General features: G+C 41.8%; 1 protein-coding gene across 2 annotated transcripts in view; it reads right to left on the minus strand.

The window, feature by feature from the left end:
* Positions 1-1,177: 1,177 nt before the first annotated feature.
* Positions 1,178-16,721, minus strand: part of Htr7 (5-hydroxytryptamine receptor 7) — a 107,002-nt gene continuing 91,458 nt past the window's right edge. Inside the window, exons 2-3 of one of the 2 annotated variants that reach the window (XM_008849595.1) lie at positions 11,903-12,658; positions 1,178-2,723 (exon numbers count right to left, since the gene is read on the minus strand). In XM_008849595.1, the coding sequence (XP_008847817.1) occupies positions 2,681-2,723; positions 11,903-12,658 (799 nt within the window). In that variant the 3' untranslated portion in view covers positions 1,178-2,680. Of the gene's footprint in view, positions 2,724-11,897; positions 12,659-16,721 lie in introns of both variants that reach the window. The other variant, XM_008849596.1, reaches the window with a different exon arrangement.

A 16,721-nucleotide genomic window follows, 5' to 3' on the forward strand; every position in this document is an offset into this window, starting at 1 on the left:
CACATGTTTAATAGTTACAGAATGAAGATAAATACTGAGGCAACAGTGATTCCATGACTCTTACAAGTATTTCACTTCCCAAGCATTGCTTCCCAATCCTCAGCCCAGTCAGAAGATGACAGCTGATCCCAGGCTGAGAAAGGCTATTAGTCACCATACTCATTCTTACTAAGGACAGTCATAAACTATATAGAAAATGTTTATCTCAATAATTTCACTCAATTCTTAGTTTTAAAAAAGCTGTGCCTGTGGTGTGGAGGCCAAACTTGTGTGTGGCAAGCAGGGGGTGGGGGAAGATGTGCCTTTTGCAGAGATAAATTATATCATACATGAAGTAGTATTAGTTACTGAACATTTTTCTCCTTCCCTTCCAGTTGCTAGCTCTTCCATTCATTTGCCTCCATACATCTAAAGTACAATGCACACACAGGGCCCAGGCCCTGCAGCCAGGGCAAGGCAGAGCACTCAGCACTCAGGCATTCAAGTCAGGCAGGATAAAGAGTTGATTTGAATAATGAAAGTTCAACAAACATCTGAATATCTAAACTGATCAGGAGAGAAACACATCATTCACAGCAACCTGACACAGCGCTCCATTCTTCAGAGACCATCTCAAATATGGCTGTCTCCTACCTGATGGCAAAAGCTTTAAAAGTAAGCGCTAGGTCATGCCCATCTTTGCCCTCCCAACACCAATCTTGCCACTAATAGGAGCCCAATAAATGGTCATTAATCAAGAAACAAACACTCACTAATTTAAAAATAAAAAGTTACTAAACATATGAATTCCCCTGTTGAAATGTAATTTAGTACAAAACTGTTACTTGTTAGGACTTTTTTTTTTTCAAGACAGAGTATAGAGATGTAGCCCAAGCTGTCTTCAAACTGAAGATCCTCCTGCCTCTGCCTCCGGAGTGTTAGGATTACAGGTGTGCGTCAGCATTCCCAGCCACCTGTTAGGACTGTAGCGAGCTCATAGAGTTTACCCTCCTGCCATCCTTTGTAAAGCAACACGTGTGACATCAGACCTTTTATTAAAAACCATTACTTAACTTTCTTTATTACAGCTACAAATAAACTTTATTTGATGTAATATAATAAAACATTTTCAAATTTAACAACATGTATCTGACCATAATTAATCACTTAAATTATGAATATAAGTATATACGGTCACTTTAGCAAATCTGCGGCTCAGGAATTTGTACAAGCTTTGTCTGAAAGGACAGGGCTCATCTCCCCTTGACAGGAAAGGGGCCCTTCCCTGTGTTTGATAATAAACAATGTCACTGACAGTTGGAAGAAGTCCATAATCCATGCTGGAACTCCACATTATCCTGCGAGAGGACAGCCTCCTTTATTGTACGAAAATAATATTCTCTTTCAGTTCTTTTTTTGTCAAATGAAGCTTTGCCTTGTTTTCCCCTGACAATCATGGGTACTCTTCTTTTCTGAGCTACAATCTTTCCATCGCCTTAGCCCTGGTCTAATACAGAGTACCATTTTTTAAAAAAAAATAACTATCCACAAAGGAACCCTTTCTGTTTCCTTACTGCCCTTAACACTGACCGTTTTTTACTGGGGGGAGAAGCTTTAGAGGACAGAATTCATCAGGCACACATTTGATTTAAGATACAGAGAACATGGAGACAAATTCTCTACATGAAACAGAATAGTGTTCTGGAGTATTCACAACAGTGGTCCTGGTGACCTCCAATTCACAGTCTGGTTGAATGAACATGCTTACGTTGTCTCCAAAAGCACCACAACCACTCATGGAAACACTGTCATTGCCACACTCCTCCCTCATAAGTCAGTCATGGACAAGCCCCAGAGCTCACTGCACCTTATATCAAGTGAGAGGAAACAACAGGCCAATAGTCATGTGAATATACAGTGCAGTTAGGTGGCACTCACAGTTACAATCTAGTTACAATTCTCACAGAAGAAATCCTCCTCCCTCTCAGGAGCCCTCGGAAGTATGAGTGCAAGAAAAAGCTTTATTTGATTTTTCTGCCTCTCTCCATCCTGAGATCAGTTCCTGAGTTATACCGTAACAATTATGGGTGTAACGGAGAAAGTACACTGGTAGGAAGTCACAGGGACCCTGGGGAAAAGCCAAACTATTGGACAGAAGCTTTGAACAAACACTGCTCTGGAAAATCATTTTTAGCTGATGACTGGGTTCTGTTTTTTAACATGGACATGCAACACATTCGACACTATGCTTACCACAGTTTGCTTGGAAAGACACCCTTCTGCCATACCACAAAATATATTCTGTCTCATGAATGACTCTTGAATGTTCACCACAATGTCTAGACTTGGAAGCATGGGACATGTGTGTTGGAACTTTCTCCCACTCACATGGATGTGGACTTGTGTAAAGCACCAGAAACTGCTTCCCTCCCAGAACCCAGCTCTGTTAGTGTGCTTACCACTGAGATGATCTGCCTGACACTGAGAACTATTTTCATTTGCACGCAATGGCACTGATCCACAGTAAAAAAGAAATAAAGGAGAGGTCACCATCTCCCCCATAATAGACTTTGTACAACAGACCACCCTCTGTTACATTTCAGCTATGTCAAGAAGACGTTCCGTTTTGCAGTCTCAGCAAATGATTTCGTTCGGTTTCCACCTGCTCTGTGTTATTTCATCTCCATGATTTTGCTCTGGATCATGAATCATGACCTTTCTTTCTACAGTAGTCAGAGCTTTGTCTATAAAAGAGAGAAAGACAAGAAAATTAGCTGAACAGTAATTGTGAGTTTTCATTTTGTAGTGGGTGGATTTAAGGTTTTTTTGTTTTTGTTTTTGTTATATGTCCATGCTTTTAATAGCAGTCAGTAATTTGAATCTATGGTGATTTGTTAGGATTTATGAGCATTTCCAAAGGGGACAAAAGTAATGAGCCTCTTTCCATAAATTTTAAAAGTTCTATAAGTTGCCAAGCCTGTAATATATTTGCAAATGAACCCCAAATAACCCATTTAGAAATCTCTTATAATGTAGTTATAGCCAAAAAAAAATGGCTTCGCCTGAAAAATCCTTAAAATCTTTTACAGAATACTGTAACATTTGGCCAACTTAAAAATAGTAATGGCTAAAAGAATAATGACAATATGAACGTGTGGGGGCAATTCTGGGGGTGGGATGGTTTAAGTATGAATGGGGTAGGGGAGAGAAAAGGGTGAGGGAAAGGAAGGGAAGAAGGGGGGAGTCACTAAACAAATAAGAAAACTACTTTGTAAGCTAATTTAAAAGAGTTTGAAGGAAGATACCTTGCATGGGTGAGTACTGCTGCTCCCAGAAGCCCTAAGTTATTAAAGGAAAAGTCCAGTGTGGGGTTTAGGATACATCCCTATGGGATTTTGGTCAAGGAGGTCCCAGAGGCCCTCCAGAACTATATGATAAGACCCTATTACTGAAAGATACCACATCAAGCTGGATCTGACCTGGAAACATTCTCCCTCTGGCTAGCCTTCAGAGCACTGGAAGATGCTACGCAGGTTGCTGGTGGAGAACAGTCATCAATGGTCTTACTCAGTTATGAAGCCCGTATGCTAAAAATAATGACCTACCAACAAGATATGCCCACTGGCGCAGTAGTGGCATGACATACAGGGTAATCAATCACATTCTGACTGGATTTAAGGCCTGCTGTACAGGAGGGAATTTATGCCTAGTACTACAAACTTGATCAAAAGCTCATGCCCAGGGAGGTGGTCTTAGGCCCTAGAAGGAATCTACTACTATTATTTTCCTAAAAAGACATGGTGTCAAACTGCCTTCAAAATATTTATGTTTACACCCATAGATTAGTGCTGCTTTCAACCTGGGTCAGAGAAGCTTCTAAACAGAAGTAGGTGATGGTTGATGTAGAGACTCATAACTGGTCAAAGCACTGAGAGTAAGTGACTACTGAATGTTCAGCCCTAAATGGAACATCTGTATCACTCCCTCCAAGGCTCCAGTGGCAGAAGAGGAGATAGAAAGAATGTAAGAAAGGAAAAATAGGAAAGAGAGCTATGAAACACATGTCTTTTGGACATGACATGGTTATCACATACATGAACTTACAGAAGCAGTGATTACATACACAAGCCCTGTACAAGACTGGTCCCATCAACATTCCATCAGGGATGGGCGAGGAGTTCATGAGGCCCCAACTCCACTGTAAGGAGGTATAGGCAATTTGGTTCCTGAGGGGGTGGAAATCATATCCTTCAATTGTATAGTAGTCACTGGTAAGTTGCCCCTTCTCAGGTAAATAACTTTTACCCATGCTCAAGCATGCAACTCAAATGCAGTAAGTCACACACACACACACACACACACACACACACACACACACGGCGGGGGGGTGGAGGAGGAGGGAGGCTAGGGAAGAAGAAGGGATTTAACAGAGGGGAATAGGGGTAAGAAAGAATAATGGGGGATATGATCAAGGTACATTATAAATATATATATATATAACTGAGAAACATCATCTACTTCAAATCTGGAAAGATGAGGCCACCTAAATGACCTGTGCAGAAACCAGAATCCTGTCTCCTCAAGGCTTCCCTCCCAGACTCACAGAAGTGGCCTGAGCCATAAAGAAGTGACAGCCAACAGATGAGAAAGCATTCATTCTAAGGTAGAGCCACTCTCCCACAATGCCATAGTTTTATAGGCCTTGACTTATCACACCAGCCCTGTATTTAGGAGCTGGGCTAGGAGGTCACAGACCCAGACCCATCTCTGCCTGTGTGCTTTTCTTAAAGTGACCTTATATCCAACTCCCTCTCTCTCTGAAACTCCCCTCTCAGTCCAGTCCTTCAGAAGGTGGTGCAATGTCAACACTGTCTTGCTTAGTAGAGCTGTTTCCCCACAAAACATGATCTCTGGCTTTGCCCTCAACCTCACACAATGGTTCCAAGGACAAATGTCGCATTTCAGCCAGTCATAGCTCACAGCCTACTTGGAATAGGGACTGGAAAAGAGCTGCGCTCCCAATCAATGACACTCCAGAGTCACTTCTAGTCTGGGAGCTTTGCCTCTTCTCAGCTAGCAAAGGTTCCACACCCAGCTTCCTCTGCAGCTCCACTCTTCTCCCATCAGTTCCTAAATGCTACTGAATTCCTCCAGCCCTCAGGCCAGCACCATCTCCAAAGTCAATCTGTCCTCATTATCTACCTGCCAGCCATGGTGATGATTAAGGATTGTAGCTCCCAGACTGCTCAGACACCACTGGTCTTTCACCTAATGCCAATGCCACCCTCCTAGTGCATCCACCCCAGGTAGGAGACCTCACGCTTACATTAGCTTCCTAATGCACCACCCTTATCCTGTTGGAAGCATCATGCCCACCACAGCCTAGTGTCATTCCTGTCAAAATCCCACCTGGTCCCCTAGGCTAACCCCAATCTACCCAACTTAATGGTATGGCTGAAGACATGTGCCAGGCCCCTTATGTACCTCCACCCACCATCTGTGTTCATGTGTTGTCCTTCTGCTTTGAGCAATCCCTGCTCCTATGTTCCCTATTATCTCTTCTTAGCAAAATCCTACCCTTCAAAACCCACACTAATATCATCCCCTTCAAGATTTCCACCATGTAAATTATCTAAGAATACCCAAAGCTCTATTTTTCTTATGTACCCTTCTCTGTTGTTTGTGCTATCTGTATTTATTACCAAGTATGAAAGCAAAAAGAAACTAGAGTACAGGAGGGTAAGGCAGAGGACAGAGCTCGGTGAAGAGTGTGTAACAGGTGTGAGCTCCTGACTTTGATCCCCAGCATGCCACACAACAAAGAAGGCAACCACTTGTCCTTCCAACCTCAGATGTTTCAAAGTTAAACTGCAGGAAACTATAAAACACAGGGCAAAGAAGCTATTGTTGTTACTAGCTGGTGATTTAATAAAAAAAAAATCAAAGTGCTGAACTTTCAGGTAATTAAAGATGAAGAAAATGTCACTCTGAGGGATTTTTAAATGTCTGTGGAGTAGCAAACTCTTTGCTTGCTTCTACCATTAAAACAGTAATCCATCATAGATACCCAGGGTTTCGGGGCCCTTGATGTTTCTCCCCAATTTCCCCAGGGATGTTCATCACTTTATTTCTTTAAAAATCACTGCTTTCCACAAAGGAAGCATACAATCACATTGAATTCCAAAGCTTCAGCATAAACTCCAGAGCAGCGTACTGATAGAATTCATGGCAGAAACCCAAGGTTATTCTGCAATGAGTCACTGCTAAGAACCACTGCAACTGACAGGGACTATAAGAAGCTTTTGAACAGAAAGACAAAACAGTCACCAAGGAGGAAAGGGGAGAGGGAAATGAGCTACTTCAAAACAAGTCCATGACATTTTTTTATACCAAAGTATTTTAGAAATTGCCTTTCAGTGCTGTTCATAAACGGTGTCAAAGAACAAGTCCCCATGACTTGATACTTAAAAGCAATTTATGACAAGTCAAATCCATGAGTAAAATCATTCAATTAAAAAGGAAAAAAGAGCCGGGCGTGATGGCACATGCCTTTAATCCCAGCACTCGGGAGGCAGAGGCAGGCGGCTCTCTGTGAGTTCGAGGCCAGCCTGGTCTCCATAGCGAATCCAGGCCAGCTGCGGCTACAAGGAGACCCTGTCTCAAAAAGACCAACAACAACAAAAAAAATCCTTGCTTGTATCACATTATCACATTTGGGTCTGTATTATATGTATTTTAATTCTTGTGAAAAGGTGAAAGGATTAAAATTGATAGTAGTGAATTAAAATTACCAGTGCAAAAGTATTCACAGCTTTTTTCCCTGTATTCACTCCGTTACCCCAAGGAAAATTCTCGAATGCCTGCTGGACTCCTGAGGCTCTGGTTATGCTGATTAAGAAAATGGGAAGAAATGGGTAAATATTTGGAAGTAACAATACACAGTCTAGATTGCGCACACAGGAAAGGAAGAAAACTATGGTGAGGGAGGAAAAATGGAACCAAGACGACAGAGGGTGAAACAATGTGATAGAAACCAGAACCCAAGCAGCCAGATGGGAAGGAAAGGGGTGGAGAAATTACAGAATTTCCCAGAGTCCTTAGGGTGACCACCAGATGTGTGAGGAAACTTGGACAGGTAGGAAGATTCTAAGATTTTCCCTGAGCTGTGGTTTAGATGCCTTTTGCCATTCTTCCAGAGACCATGGAAGACTGGTTATATCATTCAGACTTGGTGGAGCATTACCTCAAACGTCACCCACCCTAACAGCATCAAAGAACAAGTCATCAAAATATGATACTTAAATGCGACATATAACAAATCAAATCTGTTAGTAGTTATCCAAATGATATTTCCTTGAATGCAACTGTGCAGTGTGAATCATGTTAGTTCTTACTCTGGTTGAAAGTGTCTTTTATGATCAAGCACTGTCACCTCAACAGCTACCTCAGCCTGCTGGAGTATAAGCCTCCAGAGGTAAGGACTGTTATATATTTCTCTTTCTACCCCTGCTGTGCCTGGTGCCATATTCCATACATAGTAGACCCTCAAATGCTTCTGGAAATGCCAATCTCTATATCCAATCTCTATATCTCTTGCTTCTGATTCATCTCATGGTGTCACTGAACCATTCTTCCCTACTTTGACGGCTGCATCCATTAGCTACACTGATTTGTAGATGACCTACTATCATCTACATCAGAATTTCCCAACCTCTTAACTTATAGGTTGGGTAAACCTTTATTGTGGGAGGCCAATCTGTCCACTGTAGGATATTTGGCACTTTCCCTGACCTATACCTAGTAGATATCTGTTAACACCCCAACACACACCAGTTATGACAACTTAAAAATATCTCCAGATGTTGTCAAATGTCTCCAGGGAAGGAGGCAAAATTACTCTGAATTACAAATCCATTGCCTACCCTAAAAGTCCAAATTCTTGGATTAGTATAGTCATTCATAATTTTTCTCAGTCTTCTTTTCTACTCTGATCTTCAAGTGTTTTCTCACTCCGGTCTGCCCTTTGCATAAGCTCCTATGCTGTTTCTTCTATGTAAAATAACCCCTTTACCTGGAATAGCCCTTCTGGGTGCCTTTGACGACTTTCATATACGGATCTTTTGGGGAGTCTTAATCTGATCAGCATTAGTGTAAGGTAAACGTTATTTTCTTCTCCTTTGAATACCATAGTATCTCTGCCTCCACCATTCATTATTGCAAGAAAATAAGCTCAGTATATCTATCTATATATAGATAGATAGATGATAGATAGATAGATAGATAGATAGATAGATAGATATCTTGATCTGTTCAGGATACTATAATAAAATATCATAAATTTGATACTTTATAAATAAAATAAATTTACTTCTAGAGACTAAAAAGTTTACAGTCAATGTTCCATCAAACTTGGTATCTGGTGAGGCTCTCTATCTTCTTCAAAAACTAGTCCCCTCCGATCTGTTTTGTAAGGGCATTAATACCAATTCATTGGAGCTCTGTCCTCTTGGCCCAATGACCTCCTAGAGGCTCAACCTTTTAGTGTTATTGCATTGGAGACTGTATTTCAGCATTTGAATTTGGGGGGAACACAGACCTTCATATTATAAAAGCAGACACATATTTCTATACTTCCGTGTGTATACATTTTTGTATAGAAATACATAGACAAGAATAAAGGTCATATATTTTTGTATCCATCTTAGTGTATGTCAGTCATACAGAAAGTAACATTGATGTTTACTATAAAACTTCCTGGTATAATTTTATAAATGGCAGCTATACAAACTCCATACAAGCACTCCAATATTTTTAGGCCAATAAGCTTAAGTGATTTGCATATCCTATGTAGTTATAAATTCAAACTAAGAGAGATATAATTAGGGATAGTAATTCTCTCTTAAACCAAGGGACAACAGACTATTATCTATGGGCCAGATCCAGATGACCATCTCTTCTGCACAGAAAGTTTTGTTGGGGACACTGGAAAGACGGCTCAGGGGTTAAGAGCACTAGCTGCTCTTGCAGAGGATTCAAGTTCAGGTCCCAGCACCCATATGGTAGCTAACAACCATCCATAACTCCAGGTCCAGGGGATTCGATGCCTTCTGTGGGCATTGTATGACACAGGTACATTTACATACATGCAGGTAATACACTCATATACATAAATAATAAATAAAATATTTTTTAAATAATAAAGTTTTGTTGGTACACATCCAATCCATTTGTTTACTTAACTGGATGACAAAGGCAGAGGTGAGTCATTTCAATAGAACCACATGGCTAAAAAAGCTTAAACTATTACTGTTTGGTCCTCTACCATAAAAGTTTGCTGACCCTTGTCTTAGACTAGCAGGAAAACAACATCCAAGCTTCCATACTAGCTAAAGGTATGAAGGCAAATATCCTTGTGCTTTATTTGAGCTGATTTATTTTTATGAAGGGTATAGTAGCATAGAACTAAAAGCACTTTTGAGCACAGACTTTCTGGGCTGGAATCCAACTCAACTGAATGATTGTGAGGAAATGATTTTATCCTCCAAGCTCTTGTTTTGTAGTCTTCAGAACAGAGGTGAAGAATTTTAGGCAATCATAAAGTTTTGAAGACTACATGATATAATTCCCAGAGAGCTCTCAGCATAGGGCTGAGAATGAATCCTCAGTAAATGTGGGCTATTACTATTTTAAACTATAAAATCTGCTTGTGTCACACTTTTAAAATTATGATTGTGTTACCTGAATTGTCTGGGAATTGTTAGCTAAAATAATGAACAAAATTATTCTCAAGTTCTCAGAGACCTGTAAGCACAGAGGCGTTTAGGACATCATCTACTCTCTCCTAGTTCACACGCTGGCTGCTTAACTGGACCTCCAACTACCAGCCTTGCACTTTTGTCTGCTCTTCCCACTATTTCCAAGACTTTCCTCAAACACATTCCTCACTGTGTGATTACTAAGAACTGAAACTGACATGCTTTCCCTTTCCCATGATATACAATCCTGATATCAGGAAAACCACCTAGTTACTTGTCCCAAGAAGTAGCCATTTCCAGGGGATAAGACCATGCGCTGACTAAAACAGGTTACCTTTCAAGACTAATAATTTGCTCGTTAATACTTCCTTCAAATGCCTCCCTATACTCACTAATGCAAAGCTAATATATCAAGAAATCTGCATAGTTGTCACCAGTCTCCACCTTAAGACCACCCAATCCAAGTCCTAAAACTCCATGAATGACCTTGCCTTATTTCCTCTTTCTGAGGAATATCATAGTGCAGCAAGTCCCCACTTAGAGTAAGAAAGTGATTCCAGTTGTCTTCTTACACAACTGATGTCCACTGTTCCCATCTCAAAAGCATTCAGTAGCTCTTCACTATCTCCAGACTAAAATCATCTGAAAAGTAGCATTATATAGCATTTAGGAGAACAGGCATCAAGTGATTAATCTATAATCATAGGTCAATTATTCTACGCTCCTTGAGCCTTAAATTAATCTGAAAACTGAGTATCAGATAGTATGGTGTGGACCATGTAGGAGCTGTTCAATAAATGTCAGGCACTGGACTAGATTATACAAAAGGAAATCTAAGACTTAGCTCCTTGCCTAAGAATTTTAGAATGTAGTGGGCAAATACTAGCAGCAAATTCAGTACTCTTGTAGGTCTATCTAGAAAGGTCTTACAGGTTACTTATAATGAGTATTCTAGAATCTAATATCATGTTATTTTTAAATGCTATTTTTATACTAGGAACAATTTCGCATATACAAAAGATTATGTACAACATAAGTAGAAACATGTGTCCGTGAAGCTATACCCAGTTCAACAATTAGAATAGCTATAATCTAGCAACTTTCAGTTCTAAGACAAAAGCTCTCCAGTACACAGAAAACATGTGGTCCTAGGATTTAGGTTATGTGGGATCTAGACTTAGTTGTGATGTAAGTGATATAATGTCACTCTCCAAGTTTGTTACCTCTTCTGCCAATAAGTAGACCAGGGAAGTCAACAGGGAGGTTCCCTAGGAGCTGGAGTATCCCGCTTCTCTGCTCTGTTTCTTCCTATTCCCATTCCTCGGTGCTGAGGACAATCTCCTCCCTCACTAGCACCTTCTGTAATCTCACCTCCAGTTTCTTTTCTCCAAAATGTCAAATGTGAAGGTATCTGTTCTACCTAAACTTAAAGCAAAATGCATCATTTGACCTGCTGACCACTCTACCCTCTTGCCTTTCTTTGCACAATGCCAGGTTTGTTAATATGCAAGTTACTTGTCAAATTCCCAAGCCCTATTAGCCCTAGCTCTTTGTAGGAGGTTTTCAAATCTCAACATCCAGATCCAGTTGCTCTGTCGTAGATTGTAAGTTTTCCCAGACAAACTAAAAACTGTTCAACTCAAACACTACCAATTCTCAGCTACCAAGACAGGCAGCCCTTCCTGAAAACTCCTTAACTTTTCATGCCTCACTCCATCATACCATCTCCCATGTGAATGTAATCCTATACTGGAAAAATCACTTTTGCTTTTTTCCTCAAAAGAAGCTTCGGTCTGTAAAATATGAGGTCATCAAAAAAATGTTGCCCCATGGAAGTATAAAAGCAATTACATGATGATGGCATAGGAATTGAGACACACAGACATAATTTACATGTGATTTATGGAAAAAGAATGGAAAATATCACCTTCCATGTCATCAGTCATATGAATTGCAATTCATCAGCAAACCAGACTCCTCTTCCAATCCAACTACCTACCAATCGGGTTTTTGAAGCCTTAAAGTAGATGGATGAAAACTACTGCGAATTCAGATCTGACGCTTGGCAGAAAATAAGCTAGCCACCGATTTATGAAGTTTCCCCCACGATCATGTTGCATGAAAGCGGGGAGGGGAAATAAAAGGACAGTAGTGGTAAATGACCTTACAGCACAAACTCGGCTCTCTCCGGCCTCTCGGCAAGTTTCAGGGCCTCGTGCATGCCTGCGGCCGATAGCTTCCGGTTGATATTCCGGTATTGGCACTGGAGCAGGCTGCGGTAGGTGGTCCTCAGGTCCCGGTTGAAGAAGGCATATATAAAAGGGTTAATGAGAGAGTTCGCATAGCCCAGCCACAGACATGTCCTCTCCACCCACAGCGGGATGCAGCTGCAGGCTGTGCCGCAGATGAAGGGCCTGGCTGTCGAGAGGAGGAAAAACGGCAGCCAGCACACGGTGAAGGCCCCCACTATGATCCCCAGGGTGGTGGCTGCTTTCTGTTCCCTCTTAAAGATGGAGATGTTTTTCCTCTCGTGTTTGAGGAGTCTCGAAAGGTTTGCACACTCTTCCACCTCCTTCTGGAGCTTCACCACGCCGTTCAGGGAGATGACACTGTCGGGCTGCACGCGGGGGAAGCCCGGGAACTTGTGCTTGGCCGCGCTCTTCCTCGCAGCCTTGTAAATCTGATAGTACATGAACAGCATGACCGACATGGGGATGTAAAATGCCACTGCTGTGGAGTAGATGGTGTAGCCGAAATCCTGGCTGATCAAGCACACCTTGTCGTCGTTCACATTCTGGGCCCATCCAAAGAGCGGGGGTAAGGTGATGGAAGCGGACAGAAGCCAAACAGACAGAATCATTTTTGCCATGCATTTCCCATTCTGCCTCACCGGATACGTGAGGGGCCTGGTGATCCCAAGGTACCTGGAAGAGAGGTGGAGAGAGAAGTGAGTACAGATCATGGCTGGCCAGCTGGGGAATTTCTGTCAGCTGGGCACCAGTGCCAATCCTCACAACAGCCCAGTGGCACCCTCATCACCATTTTGCAAAAAAAAAAAAAAAAGCCCAGAAGTTTTGATATGTTACCTGTTTCATTCCAGGTCACACAGTCAGACAAAAGCACCACCAGGGTTTAGCCTGAGTGCCCTTTGGTAAAGTTAATCCCTGTTTACTCACAACCTTGCAGAGTCTGACAATCTACACATCCAAGGAGGTAAAGATGAAGTGTCTGCCCTCTCCCCATGACCACCATTAAATCAGCCAGCAATAAGATACAGCACTTGGTACAGGAAGTTGTGGCACATCTTCATAACTTAGCAAAGGTCTCTCAACAGTGAGATTATAATGCATTCAAACATTTGAACATCCCTTTGCAGGATAGCAAAAGTCAACTAAGATCACAGATTTGTAAAATATTTGAGGAATCTTAGGATTAGGAAATGGAAAGAAGAAGTGATTATCTTTTTATGCCCATAAAATTCCAACTGAACAGAACATTTTTTACAATAAAAGCAGTTTGCCTCATGCACTGGTTCTGAGAGGGATCACAAGAAATGGCACAATTCTGAGAAATATTAGGCAAGTTTTCTCTGTGCTTAGCTCTATAGAGATAATAAATATTTCTGCATCTCTGTTATCAAGGATTTACAATGCCAAAGAGGCTGGGCAGATACAAAACATATATGGTAAGATGTCTGACTAAAAGCTTACTATCTGTCAGCTTTTGAAATTTTCTATGTATTTAAATGATCCTGATAAAAGCTGGTCATTTGGGGCATGGTTGCTTTCTTTGTGTGAATAAATGATACAGTATTGACATATGGAAAGGTACAAGTGTCTCTAACTTGACAACAGCCCGTTTTTCTGAAAGCAGTCAGTTGGTAATTAAAAACTAAAAAAAAAAAATCTTAAAAGCACTCTTTAGGCTTAACCCACAAAAGGTTAAAATCATGCTTTTTCTATGAAAATTAGCATTACTGCAACTCTTACAAAACTGAAATATGGTAAAAATGAACAAGCCAGATTTGTTTAATCACCAAGAATGTCTCCTTCATTCCTTCAACAAATAGAGACTTTGCTGGGATTGGTTCTAATTGGTTCTAACCACAGATACCAAAGCTGTTCAAGTCCCTTACGCAAAATAACACATAATCTACACAAATCCTCCTGTCAACTTTAAGTCATATCTAGATGGTTTATAATGCCTAATATGATATAAAGACTATGTAAACAGTTGCCATAGTGTATCTCTTAGGGAATCCTGGCAAGAAGACAAAGGCTATCATATTCAGTACAGATACATCAGCCTAAGTACACAGCATGTGATCTACTAATGGAGAACTCACAGATACCAAAGCTGACCCTATTAATGGAGCTGTTTCTATGTGGCAGGCACTGTTCTAAACGTTGAGAATGTAGCAATAAATGAAAGAGACAAAATCTTGGAAAGCAGGCACAAAGTAAAACCCTGCAGGGTAGAAGAAAGAACTGCACCCTCAATGATTTGGAAGGGACTTCCAGTCCCTTCCAAGAACTCAGGTGTTCATTACACTGATTCTTTGTTCCACATGCTTTGCCTTTCCCTTTCTTGATAAGAATGACCCACAACAATGGGCTTATCTACTGAAGTTAGGATTATGTTTTGACTCCAAAAAGGGTAAAAAAGATAAGGAGGTTTTCCTAAGAAATAAAGAATAAATGCAGTGAGAGAGGAGGCTATTCACTTCAGGGGGTCAGAAACCAGAAGTGACAGGAGACTGGGTGTAACCTTCAAAGGCCTGGCCCCAGTGTCCAACTAGGTCCTACCTTCTCAAGTTTCCAGAACTAAGACCAAGCATTTAACATATGAACATATTCAAATTGTAACCATCCAAAATTTAACTTTAACTGAACATCCCATGTCCTGTCAGCTGTCTTCTCTGATTGCTAACCAAGGACAACACACTGTATCAGAACTGATTGTACTGCTGCTCCTTGCAGGCTCATGTTGACATGTCTAACATTTTAGGATTTTGATTACCAAATAGTCCCCAAGTGGTTTTGTGGACACAGGATATAAAAGAAAAACCAAAACATTCTATAACATGCATTCCTAACCCTGATGTCCTTTTATGTCGTTATATACACATACACTTATTAGTTTGTCTCAGTAGAAAATATTTCTGACTCAAGTTTGTTTCTGCATTAATGGTCCAAATATACAATAGTTATATAGGAAAATAAAGAGCTATAATAAAATGTTGCACTCTGGAAAAAAAAGCAAGAATAAATTCAGAAAAGAAGGGGAATGAGAAAGGGAACTAAAAAGGAGGAAAAAGAAAAGGGAAATAGGAAGAGCGGGGGAATATGAGATAGGATTTGCTTCGTGTGGAATTCCTCAGTTTCAGGCTATGGGAACAAATATTTGGAAAAAAAATTTAAACAAAAGTGGAAGCCCCAAAGAATGATCTTGGTACTGACTGGAACCCCACAGATACACTGATCCCACCAAAAATATAAATGCAGTCACTCACTAAATATAAAAATAGTAGTAATAAAACAATAACAATAGTAAAGTCACATTCTCTTACTGAACTTAGGAGTTCAATCAGGTGTTTCCGAGGGAGGTGCTTTGCAAATCTCTTGTCTTGAATCTAGTGCTTGTTTGCTACCTAGTCCTATGGCTACGGTCCTTAGGGCTTGTTTCCCAGATCCCCCTAAGAAAGCTTTCTAAGGACTTGGGCTTCAATTTCTCTTCTCTCTTTGCCTATGGTCCAGGCATATACTTCCTGCCCCTAAGTATGGATCTGGCATTCAATATACCAGTCAGTCCAATCTGAAGCCTCAGGTTCACCAAGGGTCAGAGAGGCAAGGAAGCCGTTAGTTCACATAGTTCTTTACTTGGCCACCAGGTGGCAATGTCAGTCCAATTTACACCTAAGAAGTGACGTGGGGGGATGTTGAGCTGGTGGATAAAGCTTCCAAGGAGGAGGTAGGATTACTTGGGACAAGAAGTTATATTTTATTTGAGTGACTGAAGAAAAAAAAAGTTAGCATACTCAGAATTAACAAATTGTTAATTATCTACTTTTGAAGGATGGCAATTCAAGTTTCTCTGTTGTCTTTCTGCTTTCCCTACGGACCAAGGAACTATATACTTCAAGCTCAATTAAAAAGGCAGCTCCACTCGCCCTTCCATCTCCTCCGCTGTTCTCTGCTCCTGGTTTGGGCCCTGCGCCATTCCTGGTCTTGGGTCCCCAGACACCTGGGGAACTGGTGCTGCTTCCTGATCCTTTTCACCCAGGCCAGCTTGGTGCCTTCCTTGGGCTCCAGGAGCACTGCTTCGGGACCTGGCCCCACCCTCACCTCTCCCTGCTTCCCTGTACCTGCACCACCAGCTAACTCTCCTGGCCTGCTCTCCTGCCCTCAGGCCTCTCTTGGGGCCAGCTTGGTACCTTCCTTGGGCTCCAGAAGCACTGCTTCGGGACCTGGCCCCACCCTCACCTCTCCGTGCTTCCCTGGACCTGCACCACCGGCTAACTCTCCTGGCCTGCTCTCCTGCCCTCAGGCCTCTCTTGCGGTAAATCTATCCCACAGCCCTCCAAGCCTTGACTCCCCCAGCCGCATTCACCCTTCCATCTCCCCTGCTGTCCTCTACTCCTAGTTTGGGCCCTGCGTCATTCCTAGTCTTGGGTACCCTGACACCTGGGGAACCAATACTGCTTCCTGATCTTTTTCACCCAGACCAACTTAGTGCCTTCCTTGGGCCCCAGGAGCACTGCTCCTTGATCTGGCCCCGCCCTCACCTCCCTCTACTTCCCTGGTCCTGCAACACCCACCAGCCTCTTTCTGGAACTGACAGCCTCTTTCTGGGGCTCCGAGGCTTACCTTTCCTCACCCTGATCCTTTGCATCCAGTACAACCCAGCTACTCAATCCACTACCTGGGAAATCTTGGGGCTTCTTCCCACCCCATCTGCCTTTGCATCCCTGCTGGCATGGCCACAACC

This window comes from Nannospalax galili, unplaced genomic scaffold (assembly GCF_000622305.1).
Source record: "Nannospalax galili isolate Female #2095 unplaced genomic scaffold, S.galili_v1.0 scaffold384, whole genome shotgun sequence".
NCBI lineage: Eukaryota > Metazoa > Chordata > Mammalia > Rodentia > Spalacidae > Nannospalax > Nannospalax galili.